The sequence below is a fragment of the Pyrgilauda ruficollis genome, unplaced genomic scaffold (genome assembly GCF_017590135.1).
Source record: "Pyrgilauda ruficollis isolate IOZ18807 unplaced genomic scaffold, ASM1759013v1 scaffold59, whole genome shotgun sequence".
Lineage (NCBI taxonomy): Eukaryota > Metazoa > Chordata > Aves > Passeriformes > Passeridae > Pyrgilauda > Pyrgilauda ruficollis.
This window is the reverse complement of record NW_024527599.1, coordinates 6,311,509-6,328,448: the sequence shown is the minus strand read 5'-3', so window position 1 is coordinate 6,328,448 and position 16,940 is coordinate 6,311,509. Positions and strand designations below refer to the sequence as shown.

Below are 16,940 nucleotides of genomic sequence, written 5' to 3'. Positions count from 1 at the left end.
TGTCCTGCTTTGCTGGAGTTGTTCTGCAGTTATTAGATCAATATATGTAGCTGCACATCTAATAAAGTACCAGAAAATAATTTATCTCAATGTGTATTGTTAGCTCAGTATTTATCCTAATATCATCAGCCACATAAACAACATAAATCCCTCTTTTTCTGCCTTTTTTTGCTGCTGTTTCCACGTTTTCCAAGCAGACAATAGATTGTGTCCCCTGCTCTGATTATAGGAGCCGCATCACTGTACTTTTTACAATCACATTTTAATTACAGCTGTAGAACCTATGCAAAATCATTTAATACAATGTTGTGAGCAAATAGCGCAGATGATGCGTTTAGTATTTGATTGCTGTTAGTTTACTCATTGATTAAACATGCAGAGTCTGCTTTGGCTGGGGAGGAAGTCAGAGACCACACACACAGGGCTGTAGGGCTTACATTCACTGTAGGATTCATATTTTCTATAGATTTTATATTTGCTGTAGATTTTATATTCATTATATGTTTTATATTACTATAAGTTGTATATTTCCTATAACTTCTATATTCACTACAATTTTATATTCACTACAGGTTTTATATTTGCTCTGTGTTCTATATTCTCTATTTTAGATTTATATTTAGATTTTAGACCTAGGTTTTCCAAAGGATTAGCCAGGAGTCTGTGGAAGTTCGGGTGGCTCAAAAATGGCAGTGGAATTTGTCATTCCATGAAGGAAGGGATCCATCAGCTGGTCAAAAAAAGTTTTGACCTTCACTGGTGGCAGCTGATGGGTTTGGTAGAATTGCTGATAGGTCTTGGAAGTGGAGATAGAAAATTATTTTGGCTATTTTCTGAAAGCACAGCATGATTTACATGGAGTAGCCCGGGCAAAAAGCAGTGATTACTCAAGGAGGAAAGCAGTGTGGTTTTATAACAATAAAATACATTTTCTTAAAAAGAGAGAAGACAGTCTTGCCAGGAGGAATGCATATTGTAGAAGAACCAGGTTTTGTTCCATTTCTAACAGAAGCTTACAGACAGTTACGAAAAGGACTTTGCTGCTATTTATTGCCTGAAGTTACTGATCCATCTGTCTCTACCCAAACTCTCAGTACAGACAATTTTTCCCCATCATTCTTTCTCCTTTCTATCACTATTCAATATTTAGATGGGAATTTTGACCAGTGGCCAAGTCAGAGGCTTATCAGCTATTGCATAAATCCTCAGCAGCTGGTAACTGAGCTGTGCAAAATTGTCACTTTAGGGTTAAATATTGTTGAATAAATAGACCTGCTGAAAGAAAAGAATCTAACAATTCATGTTTTAGGGAATAATTACTGCAGAAAGACAGCCCACAACATTGTATGTGTGTTTGAGAGAGTGGTCAGAATATCTTTTAATTCAGCATTTACCCGTGAGAATTATTCCCATGAGGAGCCTTGCAATAAAATCTGCTTGGTCTATGAGAATAGAAAGAAATTGAATAAAAAGACTCCATTTCCACTTGTATTTATTCAGTCTGGGAAATTCAGTGGGCCGCAGCATTAGTATCAGCAGGGGATTCCTTGCTCCTAGCGTTAAATTACTGTCATAATCGCTCAATTATTTCTTCCTTGTACTGTTTAAAATAAAAATCCATCACATTCTATGTTTTTTTCTAACATTTATTAGGTTGAGTGTTTAGGAAAATCAATTATATTCAGTCAGGCATGAATTGATGAATGTTCTTGTAATAATTGTCAGTTGTTAAACTGAATGTACTTTCTCTTTTCACCCCTTTTCATTTCCTTCAGAGGGCAGAGGTGGCTCAGAGAGAGGCAGAGACCTTAAGGGAGCAGCTCTCATCAGCTAACAAATCTCTCCAACTTGCTACGCAGATCCAGAAGGCACCTGATGTGGTGAGAGAAAATATTTACTGACTCTTACAGGTTTCTGACATTCCTGCAGTACAGCTCCTTCAATTTATGCCCACAGCTATAAAAACAGCTGTTTGAAGTCATATTTTAACTGAAAGGGAAGGGTGTTCCCTTGGGATTGTGGTGGGGTTCAGCTTCTGAGGGGGCTGGTGGCTGGAGGAGACCATGGGAAGGACAGAGGTCACTTGGCTCTGGGGTGATCCATCACTCCCTGCTCCAGGTGGACAGCACAGCTCTCAGAAATCATTTCACATGGCTGAGAGCACCAGCAGAGGAGAAACGGAGGCAGCAAGAGAGCCTTGGTGGCCATCAGCGCGTGCCTGGCCCTGCGGTGTGGCTCCATCCCGGGGCACCCAGAGCTCCCTGCCCTCTCTGCCCTTCCCAGCTCCGTGTCTGCGCTGTGAGAGAAACTGGAAATAAACCTGATACCACTCCAGTTTTCACTGGCTGTGTCTAAACTGAGAATTACTCCTATAAATCCCTGGAAATTTGAGAAGATACCCTGTACTCCTGCTTGTTGCCTCCTCTGTGTGCTTTGAGTAAAGCCAAGGCTGCTGATGGGACCTGCAGGCGCAGGGGGCTCCAGCTGGCCCTGGGTGAGCAGGTATCACAGATGAGCAGCCAGATTATTTTGATTTTTGTTTGCCAAAGGAGAAATAGAAGTATTTAAATGTAAATATGCAATTAAGTGAAATTTAGTCTACTTCTAAGCAGCAGATTTAAGAAACAAAAGAAATCATTGCTTTTTTTTTCCCTTGCAAGCCTTATACGTGCTTGACACTGATAGCAGAGGAACACATGGCTGCCTTTAAAAATCATTTGCAGAGAATGAGTAACAAACCATAAGTCCTCCAGATCTGTTTGGTTGTCTATTAATACAACCCAGTATTTTCTCAGAGAAGTCAAAAGATAGGCAAGTAGGCTGCAAAACAAAATATAAAAAGCCTGAATATCACTTGTAACTCTGAATTACCTGCCTCTTCCTATCTCGTGTCCTAGTCTTATCATTATTTTAACATTAGGTCTTTCTTGTATTTAATAGTACTTCTGCACTTCATTTATATTTAATATGACAACTACTGCAGGATGAAAATGATCATTATCTATCTTATTTCAGACTCTACGTTCTAGTCTCAATAGGCACAAGCAGCAGATGATTATACAACTTGTGATGTTTCATGCAAGCAAATTAGAGGTTTTTTCAAGTTAAAAGTATAATTCAGTGTAATAGGAGAGTGTTGTTAACTGCTGTTCCTACATGCAGCTTTCTGTGAGTGCAGCAGGGTGTAGTCACTGAGAATCAAGCTGAATGTTTAGCAGATATGGAAAAGGAGATTTTGTTGTTCCTGTATTCCCAGAAAAGAGGGTATGGAGTAAATTTCAATCTGCTGCAGTGTCACCTTCAGCTGTCAGGGTGTCACAGATCTGTGGTTTAGTGCTCACCGTCTTCATCTGCTGGGGTGAATTCTCAGCTCTTTCACCACAGATCTTTGGTTTAGTGCTCACCGTCTTCATCTGCCTCTTGCTGAATGGATTCTCTTCTCCTTCACTGGTGCTTCTGAGGAACAGCCATTAACCTTTGTCAGATGCATTTTGGGCTCTTTAATGGAACGTGTGCCCCTCCTTGGGCTGCCTCCTGCCCCACACAGGCACAAGGCCTTCCTCACATTCTCCATGGAGGAGGCTCAGAGCTCCCCAGTGCATCACAGCTGTGATCTCCCAGCACAGAAGGACACAGAGATGGTGCAATTCATCTCTGTTATCTTTTCTGAAGGGATCTGCCTCCTTCTGGACCTCTCTGTCCTCTCTGATTCCTTGTCCTCCCAGGAAGTCAGTCCAGAGAGGAAGTTCCAGACTTGAGGACAGATTTTACAGCTGTGGGAAACTGAAAGAAGGAAGATTTAGGAAAGGGAATTTCTGAAAGTGGTGACCAAAGGGAGAATGGCCTTGTCTTAGAGCTGCCACATCTCTCTTCTTCCCCGTGGAGGGATGCTTGCAATAATGTTAACATGAACAATTTTCATGCTAGGATCAAGTTCATTGGAAGTAGCAGTTTGGGGCAATTTTTGACAATTTTGCCTGAAACGTGCAGTGTGCATGCAGAGAGCCACGGGCACATGGCTCTGCCGTTCCTGATTAAGAAATTCTGCTCCATTACTTCAGAATATTTTATCTGATTAGTATTTTGTAAGCACAGATTTTCATAGTTGTCAAAGCACTTGGGCTATTAATAATAAATAGATCTAAATAGAATCCTTTGACTTTCACTGCTGCATCTTTCCAGTGCACTTATGAAATAGGGAAATTTATTCCTTCCGTTATCCCTGTTTTCCCAGAGAGCTGTCCTGGGCTGTAGGAAATTCCATCTTCCAGATTCCCAATGTCAGTCACAGGAGTCCCAGATTTAGGAATTGCCTGTTTCCTTCCTTTCTGTGCCCTAATGCTGTTTTCCTGCAGGAGCAGGCCATCGAGGTGCTGACTCGCTCCAGCCTGGAAGTGGAGCTGGCAGCGAAGGAGCGCGAGATCGCGCAGCTCGTCGAGGATGTCCAGAGGCTCCAGGGCAGCCTCACCAAGCTGAGGGAGAACTCCAGCAGCCAAATCTCCCAGCTGGAGCAGCAGCTGACAGCCAAGAACAGCACACTCAAAGTAAGGCTTGGTTCTGCCCAAGGGATGTCTCAGAGATGATGATATTGGGGGTTCCTGTGGTCCTGAGCCATTGGATTCTCCAGGGTGTGGCTGAGTTCTGGTTTCTGTGGCATTCATGGAATCACAGAATGGTTTGAGTTAGAAGGGACCCTCAAACCCATCCCATTCCACCTCCCCTGGATGTATTGTTTTTAAGGGATCACAGGTTTTTTAAGTTCTAAATGGCCCAATCCTTACTGTTTTGAAATGTGTTTTTACAGGACAAGGCTACCTTTGGAATTAAAATCACCACCAAACCCCAACATGCATTGAGCATAGATATCTAATGAAACAGTTGAGCTGAAAAAGCACAGAAAATTCCTCTTAGATTTTCAAACTGTTAATTCCCATTCCAGTTATACATATTGAAGATTTTGCAAGGAATTGGTTTATCTTTCAATGTCCCTGCTACCCCCTCCAGTTCTCTCCACTGGAAATTGGTAGTATATCATTTAGGGCATAGGAACAAGTAAAATCAGGACATGGAGAAGGCTTTTATATAAAAACCATTTAATTATTTAAATTTTATTTATTTATTTTTATTACCGATAACCATTTACATGTTTTTAACTGTGTATTTGCTGCACAATAATTCCCATTTATAATTAGCAGTCTAGCCCTTTACTCATTTGCATAGGAGCAGCACTGCACTGGAACCAGAAGGAATAGCTAAGAATTCTCTGAATGACCCTTTTACCTCTCTCTTGGGCAGTTTCACTTTCCCTGTGCAGAGCCCACACAGTTCTGATCTCTGAGTGAGCATGAGAAATGTTTCCTGACGTGGGGTATGAATCAGTTTCCTGTAATTCCTGTCTCCTTCATTGTTCCACCATCTATGAGCTCCAAAGTGTAAACAAGATAAATTTATCTATTCCATTAAAGACTTGGTAGTTCTGCAGGTTTGATAGTCTGAGAGTTTTCTGAGAGCAGGAGGCTGATAGTTCCCACTCAGCTCTGACTGTGGCGTGGGCAGCTTTGCTCTATCAGAATGATTTAATGTTCAATTGAAATTCTTACAAATTGCTCTAATTCTGACATTTTTTAGCAGTTACTGGTTTTGCTGTGGTGGAGCATAATTCACATGGAGAGAGACCTGTTAGGAATGAAAGCTCAAGTGTTGCAGTCAGTGTTTTCTGCATGCTTTAAGCTAGCTTTGCAGAATTTTTATGAAAATTCAGTGGAGCAAAGGACACCTATTATGTAACTCCATTGACAGTATCAGTCTCTGCCCACCTGTCACCATGTGGGCACCACTTTTATTGGGGGAGAAAGGAGCTGCCCTGGTTTTGAGGGACACATGCTGCTGGCTACACCCATGTTCAGGGGATTTTTTTATTTTACGTTTTCATAAAGCCTGATAGAATATATCTTGAATCCTTGCACTTGACAGATTTTCTTGGAATAAAGCATGCTCCTGGTGAGGTCAGTATTAGTTTAGCCATTAACTTCAAAGGGAGTAGGATCATAGAAATGACAGAGCAAGTCTTTGATTTTCATTTCAGTAATCTCCTTCCATTTTCTCATAGCCTTGCCTGGCTAATGCTCTGTATTTAGCTTTCTGTTGATAGTGGCTGATGTAGTGCCTCTATTGATAAAGTTTTAGTCATTTCAACCCTCTTTAACCTTATTTGTTGCAAGTATAAAAATATTTCAAAATACTTACTTTTACCCCAAAGTGCTGGGAAAGCCTGTGCCAGGCCCAGGTTGTACAAAGCACCAAATCTCAGTGATGATGTGCTGATCTCCTGTTTGGTTATGGAGGAATTGCTTCTGAAATAACAGAGATTTTAATGGTTGCCTCCACAGAAAACAACTCACAGTTTCACAAATTAAAGCAATGTTCTCAACCTCTATCTTGGGGGAATTGTTTAATACTCTATGACTTAATGAAACAATACAGAAATACTTTCAAAATTATTGCTTCTTTATCTTCATCTGATCTAATAATCAAAACATGTCCTCTAGTAACAAGACTTTTCTCACTCTAATTGTATTAACCCTTTGTGGCTGGGTGCTAGAATGTCTCTGCTACCCAGTTAAAATTCAGTAACGTGATTTGATCACTCTAAACTGAACTACAATGTTAATCTAATGGTTATTGAGATGTTTTAAGCCCCTCAATACTGCCCCTGCTATTTACCTATGCCAGTTCAGTTAATAATACAGTAGTGATTGTATTTTCTAAAAACATGAGGAGGGACCCAATCTCTGCATGCTCTGACGTGGGTTTATTCACACCACAGATGCAAGATGATTCTTTAACATGGGATATTTGCAAATTTAATGTGCAGAAAAGCCACCAGTCCATTCCTTCTGCCCTCTGGCTCCTGCATTTTTGTGTGTTGGAGGTCGTTGGAATACATTTTGTCTGAATTAACCAGGTTGATATTTAGTGCAAGATATTAGTTCCTCCAGATTGTCTCACAGCTTGAACCTTTGTTATCCCATGTTCTGTGCATTTTACAGGGTTCTTGGAGAAAATTACCATACTAATACATTTTAAAACAGTCATTGACTGGGAAGATGCCAAGTGCCTAAATGTTCTGTTTCTGCACAGGCACTGCATCCTCAGTTGTTAGTTTATATTGTTTAGTAAAGTAGATGTTTAGGTGCAGATTTTCCATGGCAACAATCTCTGTATTAGGTACTTGGGAATGATGGATGTGTGTGTTTTTTGTACAACCCAAAGTAAAATATTGCTGGTTGTCATTCTGCTGTAGCAAGTACCTGAGAATCCAAAACAGCTGCATTTTGTCAATATCTCTTTTTTCTCTTTATTTTTCTACCTGTGTTTTTGTACCAGAAATACTCTATCAGGGTATAGCACTTCCCTGCACAGAATTACATTTAATATAGATTTCATTAAAATGGGAGTCATTAGCTTTTCTGTGGTTTATCTCTGTTTCTACAAAAGGCTGTTTTCTTAGCATACCCTTGCATAAGTAACATATTAATCCAGGGTATTGCTTGTTTTAAATGTCTTCTGGTCCTTTTTGTACTGAGAACTGGTATAAATTGCCAGTTATGCCTGCTTTAAAAGCTCCTCTACTCCAGACCCAAAATGTTACCAGCCACAGAGCTGAGGAAAGGGTGAATTGCAGTGGATTTGCAGAGACAGAAGGACAAAGTGACAAGACCAAGGAGAGCAGAAGGATGTCTTGGGGTTTGGCAGGTGCTCCCATTGCTTGTGACCACTTGGAAAACTCTCAGCTGTGATGCTGAGTCTCCCCCCAGTACCAAGGGCTCTCTGGCTCACTGGTTTCATGTAAAGATCCCTCTCCAGCCTGACCTGATGAGCTAAAAATTCCACCTGGATGTCTTGTTGAAGTCACTCTGTTTTGCTCAGTGTTGAGCTGCAGCTTGAAAAGCTGCTTGAATTCGTGGCCTGTTGTGGCTGACCCTCCTCAAAATGTGAGACCTCAGGCCTTGGGACTATGTAGTACATTTCCATAATGAGATTTCAACATGTGTTGTAAATTATCAAAACCTCCAATGTCTTTATTATTTGTAGGATTTTCCTGGTCACATCAACCAGTATTTTCCTGAAGTACTGTGTCTGCTATCTAAAGCAAAGCCAGTGCTTCCTATAGTTCCAGACTGGAATTTGGAAAGGCAGGACATGCCAGAAGAAACTACTAGAACTTGCCCTGTATTTCTTCCAGGTGAAAGAAAAAAAAAAAGGTTGTCGCTAAAACAGACACTTCATTTTTATTTTTAACACAACTGGAATGAGTGCACAACCACTGATGACAAAAGACACGAGACCTTTTTAAGAGGCCACTCGTTCCATCAGTGTCCCAGAGAGTGCAAATTCCACACTGAGCAGCAGTTCCTGGGATCCATTAAGAGCTGCTCGTTGAGCCTGGCTGTTCCTGCAGGAGATTCCTCTCTCAGCAGTGCTGAGGATGCTGGGCTGTGGTGGCAAACAGCAGGAACAGGGCCTTGAGAGGGCTGTGGATTGGTAACGTGGCTGTCCACTTTGTCACTGCTCCTTAAGAGCCGTGCTGATGGCAGGGCAGACGTGCCAGCAGTGTGAGAGCTGCAGAGGGCTGCGTAGGAAATCCTTTAAAAGTGGCAGAATAGCTGGAGGTCCCACAAAGCCCCACCATGCTGCTGTTGGCTTCTGAAGAAGCCTCATTTAAATTACTGAGATGACTCAATCCACTGAGTCAATTTGCTGTCCTGTGGGTACTGTGCTGCATCATTTTGGGGTTTGTACAGCTCTGTGATACCCACACACTGACTTAGTAGGGAAGACAGCACAGGGAACAGGTTCCCAGTTCTGTTTTCCCAGCCCTGCCTCCATGCCCCATAGCTGGGCTGCTGCACAGCTGTGTGGGGCTGCATTTTAAACAGCTTTGCTAAAATTATCCAAGTTCCCAGCAGCCCTCCCCTGCCCTCCTCCTGCATCCAAAGAGCAGCCCCAGAGTGGGTGCAGGACCTTGAATTCCCTTCTTCCCTGAAGGCAGCCTCTCCTGGACATAAAGTCCTATTTTTCTTTTTCATGTCATATATTCCTTTCCTTTTCAAAGTAGATTCTCTGTCTTTGAGGTGATACGTCCTTGTGTTATTTCTGTTTCCCGTGACCTTTGGGATTCTGTGCCAATTTTAACACCAAAAATGAACTGAAGCAGAGTTAGCCTGGGTTTATCCATGGAAGCTGCAAGCCAGTTAAGTTCTGTTCTTTGCTTAGATCAGGTGTGCCTGCACTAAGCAAAGAAATTTTTGAAATGAATGTGGCTTCTGCAAGCAATGTAACTGCATCAATTATGTATCAATATGTTTTAGGCCTCCTGAAGCATTTACCCCGTAGTGATGAGCACTTTGTTGGGAGCTGGGTAAGGTCCAAGTGTGTGGCATTGCGTTCTGGATCGTGGCAGTTTGGGGCATCCTTTGGGGCATCCTCGCAGCCAGGAGAAGCCTTTGAGGCCACCCTGGGTGGGGCAGAGCAGGAGGAGCTGCTGGGGTGGCCTCAGTGCTCCCTCTCTGGTTACTGCAGTCAGCAGTGCTGTAAAACCTCTGGTTCAGCTGTTCTGTGTGGGCACGAGGTGCTGTAGGAGCCTTCCAAGCCTAAGGCATTCCAGTCAACAACAGCTTCTTCACTCTGCTCTTTTTATCATGTAGATAAGGTTATCAAGAACTGTCCTATTAAGAATACAGCATGTGCCAAAGCATCCTGCTTGTTTACTCAATCTCCCTGAAAATTTCTGCTGCCCCATTTTTTTTTTTTAATATCTTCATCCCCGATCTCTTCCCTGAGCACATGACAGTGACATTGCAAACAGCCAAATTGGGACCCACTGAATTCTGTCATGCTTGGCACTCTGTAAACAAAGGATGAGCGAGGTATAATTGTGTTTACGTTTAATTGGTTATAGTTTGTTTTCTAATATATGTAAATTAGGTATGAGTCATTAACCCTCACTTGTGCGCTGCTGTATATATGGAATAATTTGAAGATGATTTTCAAAGCCTGCAGGAAAAAAACAATGTAAATAATTAAATCCATGTTCTCTCTTTTAAAGCAACTGGAAGAAAAACTGAAAGGACAGGCTGATTATGAAGAGGTTAAGAAAGAATTAAAGTAAGTGTTAAATGCTTACATAATTTTTTCACAAACTCTGGTTGAACAGTGCTTGTTAAATGAAGCCACAAATCTGTGTTCTTGGAACAATAAAGAATTCAGTCAAAACCACAAAGACAAGGAAATTGGGAATATTGGCAGAAATTGCATCCAGAGCCAGTGGAACTGCTATATCTGAGAGTGCTCCTTTTTGTTGCAGCAGAGGATCACAATAGCAAATAAAACACGTCCATGAAGAAAAGCCACTAAAACTATTGTCCACAAAGGGAAAAAAGTTTCAGAATCTGTGGTGTTTTAGGTGGACCACTATTTAAAAGTCTCCAGCCAACAGCTGAGGGTAATGTGGACCAAAAATGACATGCAGAGCCTTTGGCCACGGTACCTTTGCTCTGCTCCTGCCAGCCAGTGCTCAGCACTTGCCAGTTTAATGCTGGGCTTGTTTCACTGTATATTTTTGCTAATATATTGTGGTTTTAAACTAAAGCCACAAACAGCCTCTTCCTATTTCAAGGCATTTTCTTAAGAGACTTAAAAGAGCCTCATTTTAAACTATAACAAGATAAGCTGTCAGATTCAGAAGAGAACTTTTCTGACTGGAAATATGTTTAGTGTCAAGGTTTAAATAACTGCGAGAAACTCCCATCTCTTCTTTCATCATTCTGGCATTTCTGTGTGTGTTTTAAAAAGGCTGAAATAACCCATTCCCTGGTTTAATGAGGTATTTCAGATGAGGCTGGTAGTCATGTGCTTTTGTTTACACGTCCCTGGAGAATATGGAAAGCAGATTTGGATTTGCAAACCCCACAACTGCCCAGCCTCTGGTGCTGATTTATTCAAGCCACACTGGCTGAGGTTCTGGTTCACCACCAGCTGCAGCACACCCTGATGTAGGGGTATAATTTTCACTGGAATTAAATGAATTGACCATTTATTTGGTCATTTTACCTGATTATTACCTGGGCTCAAAATAGCATCATCATTTAGTGATTAGGGGTAAATACATCCACGTCCTGTCCTGAGTTAAGGGAGCAGCTTCAGGTTTTAGCCAGTTTATGTCCTCACATGTAAAGCAGTGAATGGGAAAAAAGCCACAACCTTCCAGCTTCTTGCATTAGATATTAAATGTAAATGTGCTGAAACAAGAAATGAGTTTTGAATCCTACCTGCTTTAATGCAAAGGTTTAATACAACAGGACCAGGACTTTAAAGCCAGACTTAAAAGTGCCAAGAACCCAATCTACTCATTGAATATAATCATTTACTTTGAATTTATACTTTAAATACAAACCCTGTATTCCTGGTGATAACACCAATATTTTAATTTTTTTTTTTTTTACAACACTAACTTACATGAGGGCAGGGGTGTAAAGGCAGATCAGAGAAGCTGTGACACAGGAGGCTTCATATGGTGCTTCTGCTCAGGATAAGCCTGCAGTGAAATAAATGGGAGACTCTGCTGGAAGTGGCCCTGGTTAGGTGCCAATAAATTAACCCTGTTTTCCCAGTTGTTCCAGTTTTTATATCCCTAATTTGTGGATTGATAGCTGGCTTGTAAGGGCCCTGGGGCCCATCACCATCCTGTGGGATGGTCTGAGGGTTGAGAGCACTGAGGATGTTTGCAATGCTGCATCCTCCAAGCAGCTGCTTCACACCATTCCCATGCTCCATCTAGTCCAGAAGGTGTGCTGAAGGCTCAGTGTGCATTCCCTGGCAGTGGCAGTCTGATCTGAAGTGAAACTTGCTGTAAATGAGGCTGGGAGAAGTCTGTAAATCTGGAGCCCTCACACTGAATCTTGCTGCACCTGCCTTGTGCCCTGGAACACTGACAGAAATGAACTGCTCATAACATTTGCACCTAGAGAAAAGAGACCTTGTCAGTACAGCAGGACAGAATAGAATGAATTTTTTAGGTGTTTTGGCACCAGTGTATTTTCCTTAACCCTTCCTGGGATGTTAGAGGCGTGCTGGGCTGAGGGTCTCAATATCAGCCAACTTCTACTTGGTAGGAACTTAGGTGGGCCCATGTCAAGATCTGGGATGGGAGGATTCTTCACTTTCTGCCTTGGCTTTTGTGCCCAATGGCTTCTAAACCTATTTTTGAGATCTGACAGCTCTCTGTGTGCCTTCAGTTCCCTCTCAAGTAGCACGACACGCTGACCCTGCTGCCTTTGCAGTCGGGATCAGACGAATAGAAAGTCGAGCTGTCCCAATGCACACTTTGCTTTACACTCACATCTTTCAAGTCTTCTTAGATGTGCAGATTCAAGTCACAAGATCATTTCTTTAGAAAGCAGGTAACTGATCTTGAGCCACAGATTGAGTCAAGATCTCATGGGCAAAGATATTCCTGGAATCCAAAGAAGAAATGTTGTGCTTCCTCATATTCCTGAGGAGAATGTGTCTTTTGTGACACATTTGGAGAGTCATTTTTGACATGTTTAACTTTTACATTCTTCTAAAAATGAGCCTGCTGGAGTGAATATTCCTCTTAGGGCAATTAGAGGTGCCATCAGCTTGATTTTTAGTATATTTTGTATTTCAACTGTATAGGAAATTACCTGTAAAATTGTCAGAAAGTTAATTCAGTTAGCAAAGAATCCCCTTCAGGTAGGCAGAGGTCAGTAGGTTTCCAGCCAAGGTTTGAATACACATTGCCTGCACCAATCTCACTGGAAACACAGCTGCTGCAAGGCTCAGGATCCTTCCTGAAGGTCCCAGCTGGCAGAAGGTGCTCAGAACCAAAATGCACCAGCCTGTGCAAGGAGAGGGATGACAGGGTCAGGGCTTTAGAGGCAGATTTTTGGTGTGGAGAACCAAATATAACCATAACCAGGTTTATGCTTCCAACCATTGTCAGCCTGGTTCTGGGGGCAGCACTCACATCTGCTCCTTTGGGAGAGAGCAGCTTTTTCTGGTTTAGCCTCATCCAGGAGGAAGGAAGGTGTTTGGAATGCTGCTGGATTGCTCCACATGGCAAACCCACGTGTGGTAAGTGGGGTCACAACTTGTGTGAGCTGAAATGGGATTTCCCATGGGATGTTTGCCATGTGATGATTTACTGTTCAAACTGGGTTTGAAATTCAAATCAGTCTCCTCATTTGGGCATCATGAGGATGTGCATTAGGACTGGCTGTCCATGCAGAGGCCATTCCCTGCAGAATTCATGGGAACAGAGACCTGGCTGAGGTTTTCCCTGGATGAGTCTCTGTGCATTTATCTCCCCCAGCACCTTGGAGTCCTGGGATGCAGAGCTGTGCCTAGAAACACTTTGGCTTTTGGGGATTTGCCACCTGAGTCACACACCTGTGATGTCAAAGTGATGTCAGGGTCTGTGAGAACTCGAGCCATTAGTCCACATCCTGTCCCCTTGACTGGCACAAGTCCACTGATAGCACAAAAGAGTTGGTTTTGCACGTGGCTGAGCTGTTGTGCCCACACAGAGTCTTCACAACATCACTTTGTGTGCTGTGTATGGGGTGATGGCTCCACCCTACAGCCAGGCAAGAGGTGACACTGAGTGATGCCATGTAATGAAGGTGATTGCCAGAAATTTGTGCTTTCATTAATTATTACATTTTAGGGATGCCTGTCAGAATTAACCCTGTGTGCAATGAATGTGCACAGATGCAAGATACATGAGGTCTCTTTCTCAGAATTGATTTTTTCCCCCTTGGGTTTGCTATGACTTTGAGTGATCTTGAATGGCCCAGAGACCTGATTTCCAGAGTGTCACTTAATGCACATCCAGCTCTGGATTAATCCAGGGACAGGTTCAGGCAGTTAATGGGTGCCTGGCTAACTCCTCATGGCATCCAGAATACTGGACTTCTGCCTTTTTTTCCTCTGTTTCCACATTTCATGGAATCACTGAATGTTTTGGGCTGGAAGGACCTTAAAGCTCATCCAGTGCCACCTCCTGCCATGGCCAGGGACACCTTCACTACTCCAAGCTCTATCCAGCCTGGCCTTGGACACTTCCAGAGATCCAGGGGCAATTCCAAAACCTTTAATACATGATCCACAGCTTTTAATACAGTTTAATACGTGATTAACCAGATTGTTCCTGCTCACAGAGTTCTTGGTGCTTTATACATGACAAATGCTGTATAAACACCATCTATATGTGTTTATGTGTTTTTCTTCACCAAATGAATGTTGTCTTTGTACACTAAGAAGCTGAAATCATTTATTGCTTCAGTCTGAGGAAGTTCATGTCCTGCCTGCATCAGGCTGGTTTTAAAAAAATTATCCAACAAAGTGCAGTAATAAGTCTGGACTCCTGTAAGATTCTGGTTTGCCAGATGACACAGCTCTGACTGAGAGCCTCTGAAGGGAGACGTCCTCTGACCGCTCGCTATTTGTATAAAATATTGACAATGAGGCTATCAGATTCTTCTCCTAATGTACTTATAAATATTTGGATCTTTCATATTTCTTAAGAAATATTGGGCCATTTTGTCTTCCCTTTGCCATAGAATGAAGGGGTTATTAAAATGAAAAACTGCCTTTTAGCCTGTAGTGCCTTGGTTGGGAGGATTATTTGTGCATATTTTCCTTGCTGGTGAGCTGGTGTATATTCTGTAAGTGCTGTACTGTGGTGGTGATTCCCCTCTTTTGCTGCTTTGCTACAACTTCCTCATTCCCTTCCAGCTTCACAGATAAATTTATATTGTTTCTGACAGCTTAAAATGTTATATCCTTATTAACCTTTAAATTTACACTTTAAACTGGCCTGGTGGGATTGCATATGGAATGATTTAGATGATGCTTGAGAAAATTTTCTTATCCAATAACTGGTTTGAGGAGTTATTCTGTATTCATTAGGAGATTGTGTTACTGCAAGGAAAGTTGTCATCACTTGTAGTGTTGCTGGAGAACAGGACACGATCATGTTAATGCTCATTAGTGGAGTTGTTATGAAAAGAAGAAATAGAAAATAATTTCTTTTTTCTGCCCTCCACAGTATATTGAAATCCATGGAGTTTGCACCATCTGAAAGCTCTGGTGCGCAGGTACTGAACTTACTTCTGTTTTCTTACTTATTTAACAGCTCAGTTGATTAACAAAAATTTTGTCTTGCAATTCCTTGTTGTTGACATCGACAGTTTCCTGTTGATGTTGAGGCTTCCATCCTTGTTTTTCCTGATATTTTCTTATGTAAAAAGCTGAACTGGACTTTTTTTTTTTTTTTTCTGCGTGTTAATTTCATTTAAGTGGTCAAGGACAAAGTGACATTTCAGCTGTGCTGGAGTGGGTAAACCAGAATGTTGTGAAGTTGAGTCATTTAAAGATACTGGAGTTGGTGGACAGGCAGCACAGTGTGCAAGGACTTCAGCATTTTTAAGTATTTGTTAGCCTTGAAAATTTCTTTTCACAAAAGAAAACAAACCTTGGAGTACTGAGAAAGCTTTGCTGTTCCAGCAAATTAATCTTACTTCAGTTTAAAGGTTATGAATTAAATTCCTGTTTCTGAAATCCAAACTGAATATCGATATGTTGAAATTAATTTTCAATGGGATTTTTAATGACCAAGGGTTAGATATTTGGATGAGAGTAAATAGCATATTTCTCTGACTGATGTTATTTTGAACAAACTGTTTCTGCTGAAATGCAGCATGTCAAGGAAATGCTTAGCTTGGGTCAGTTGACCTAGAAGGAATAATATAATCTTAACTCCTGTTTTAATCAGATTAAAAGAAGTCTACGGCTTTTAAACTGAAAGCGTGCCAGGACCATTTAAAAATAAGTAAGATTAAGAAAATGTTCTGTTACACATCTCAAAATAATGCAGAATTAGTGAATGATTTACAGTGAAAATTTAACAGTGACTCTCTTCCATGGCTCCCACCAGAGCCTGGAGTGATTCCTGCTGATCTGTGCCCAGCAAATTCCCTCGCTGCCCTCAGAGACCAGTCAAGCACTTGGTTTTTTTTAATTTTTTTTCCCTCTGAAATCCTTTTTAGTGCCTGAGTGAGATTCTCAATGCTTTGAGAAACAAACCTCCCCCTTTGGTTTCCTTTAGGATGCATCCAAGCCGCTGGAGGTGCTGCTGCTGGAGAAGAACCGCTCGCTGCAGTCGGAGAACGCCACGCTGCGCATCACCAACAGCGACCTGAGCGGTAGGTCCACCCAAATTTTGGCTCTCGTGGGTGCCTCTGCTGTCCTGTGATGGGAGGGAGGGCTGAGTGAGAGCTGAGTGTCTGAGCTAATGCATGGCAGGAGGATTAAGAAGCAACAGGAACACTGCGTAACGTTGGATTTCTGTAGTTTTATAGGCTGGATAATGAATTAAAAGTTAGAGAGTGTATAAAGGTGGAGGAAGAGGATTACAGGCTGTACCAGTGTTTGAGGCTGTCTTCTGTTTTGGGAACAAATCCATCTCTTTCCCCCACACACAGTGTTATGCAAAAGGTTTGCATGTAGATCACAGTGTCCCTGTCTGATACACTTGGATATACCACCAGCAGGTCAGTTTGGGAAAGCAAAATCCTTTCTTCCCAGCGAAGTGTGTTTGCTGTTTGGCTTTCCTAATGTGGGCTTTTACATCTTGTGTGCACATTTTTTAAATGGCAAGTCATGGAATTTCCAGATTCTTGAATGATGGTTTTTGCAGCTGGAAGAAAGTTAAAAGTTGCCACTGGCCCTGGGTTTACTGAATTCTGAAGCGTTTTATGACTTTTAACTGAGTGATCTTGGTGCATCCACCTAATGGTTATTCCTTTATTCAAATTGGTTTGTTCCAAAATGTAAATGTTTGCTGCATTTGGGTTCAG

General features: G+C 41.9%; 1 protein-coding gene across 5 annotated transcripts in view; it reads left to right on the top strand.

Moving 5' to 3' along the window:
• CUX1 (cut like homeobox 1) overlaps positions 1-16,940 on the top strand; it is a 266,545-nt gene that overhangs the window by 178,906 nt on the left and 70,699 nt on the right. For all 5 annotated transcript variants that reach the window (XM_041482906.1, XM_041482904.1, XM_041482905.1 and 2 more), the window contains exons 10-14: positions 1,776-1,880; positions 4,356-4,544; positions 10,109-10,167; positions 15,131-15,179; positions 16,190-16,286. In XM_041482906.1, the coding sequence (XP_041338840.1) occupies positions 1,776-1,880; positions 4,356-4,544; positions 10,109-10,167; positions 15,131-15,179; positions 16,190-16,286 (499 nt within the window). The remainder of the gene's footprint in view (positions 1-1,775; positions 1,881-4,355; positions 4,545-10,108; positions 10,168-15,130; positions 15,180-16,189; positions 16,287-16,940) is intronic.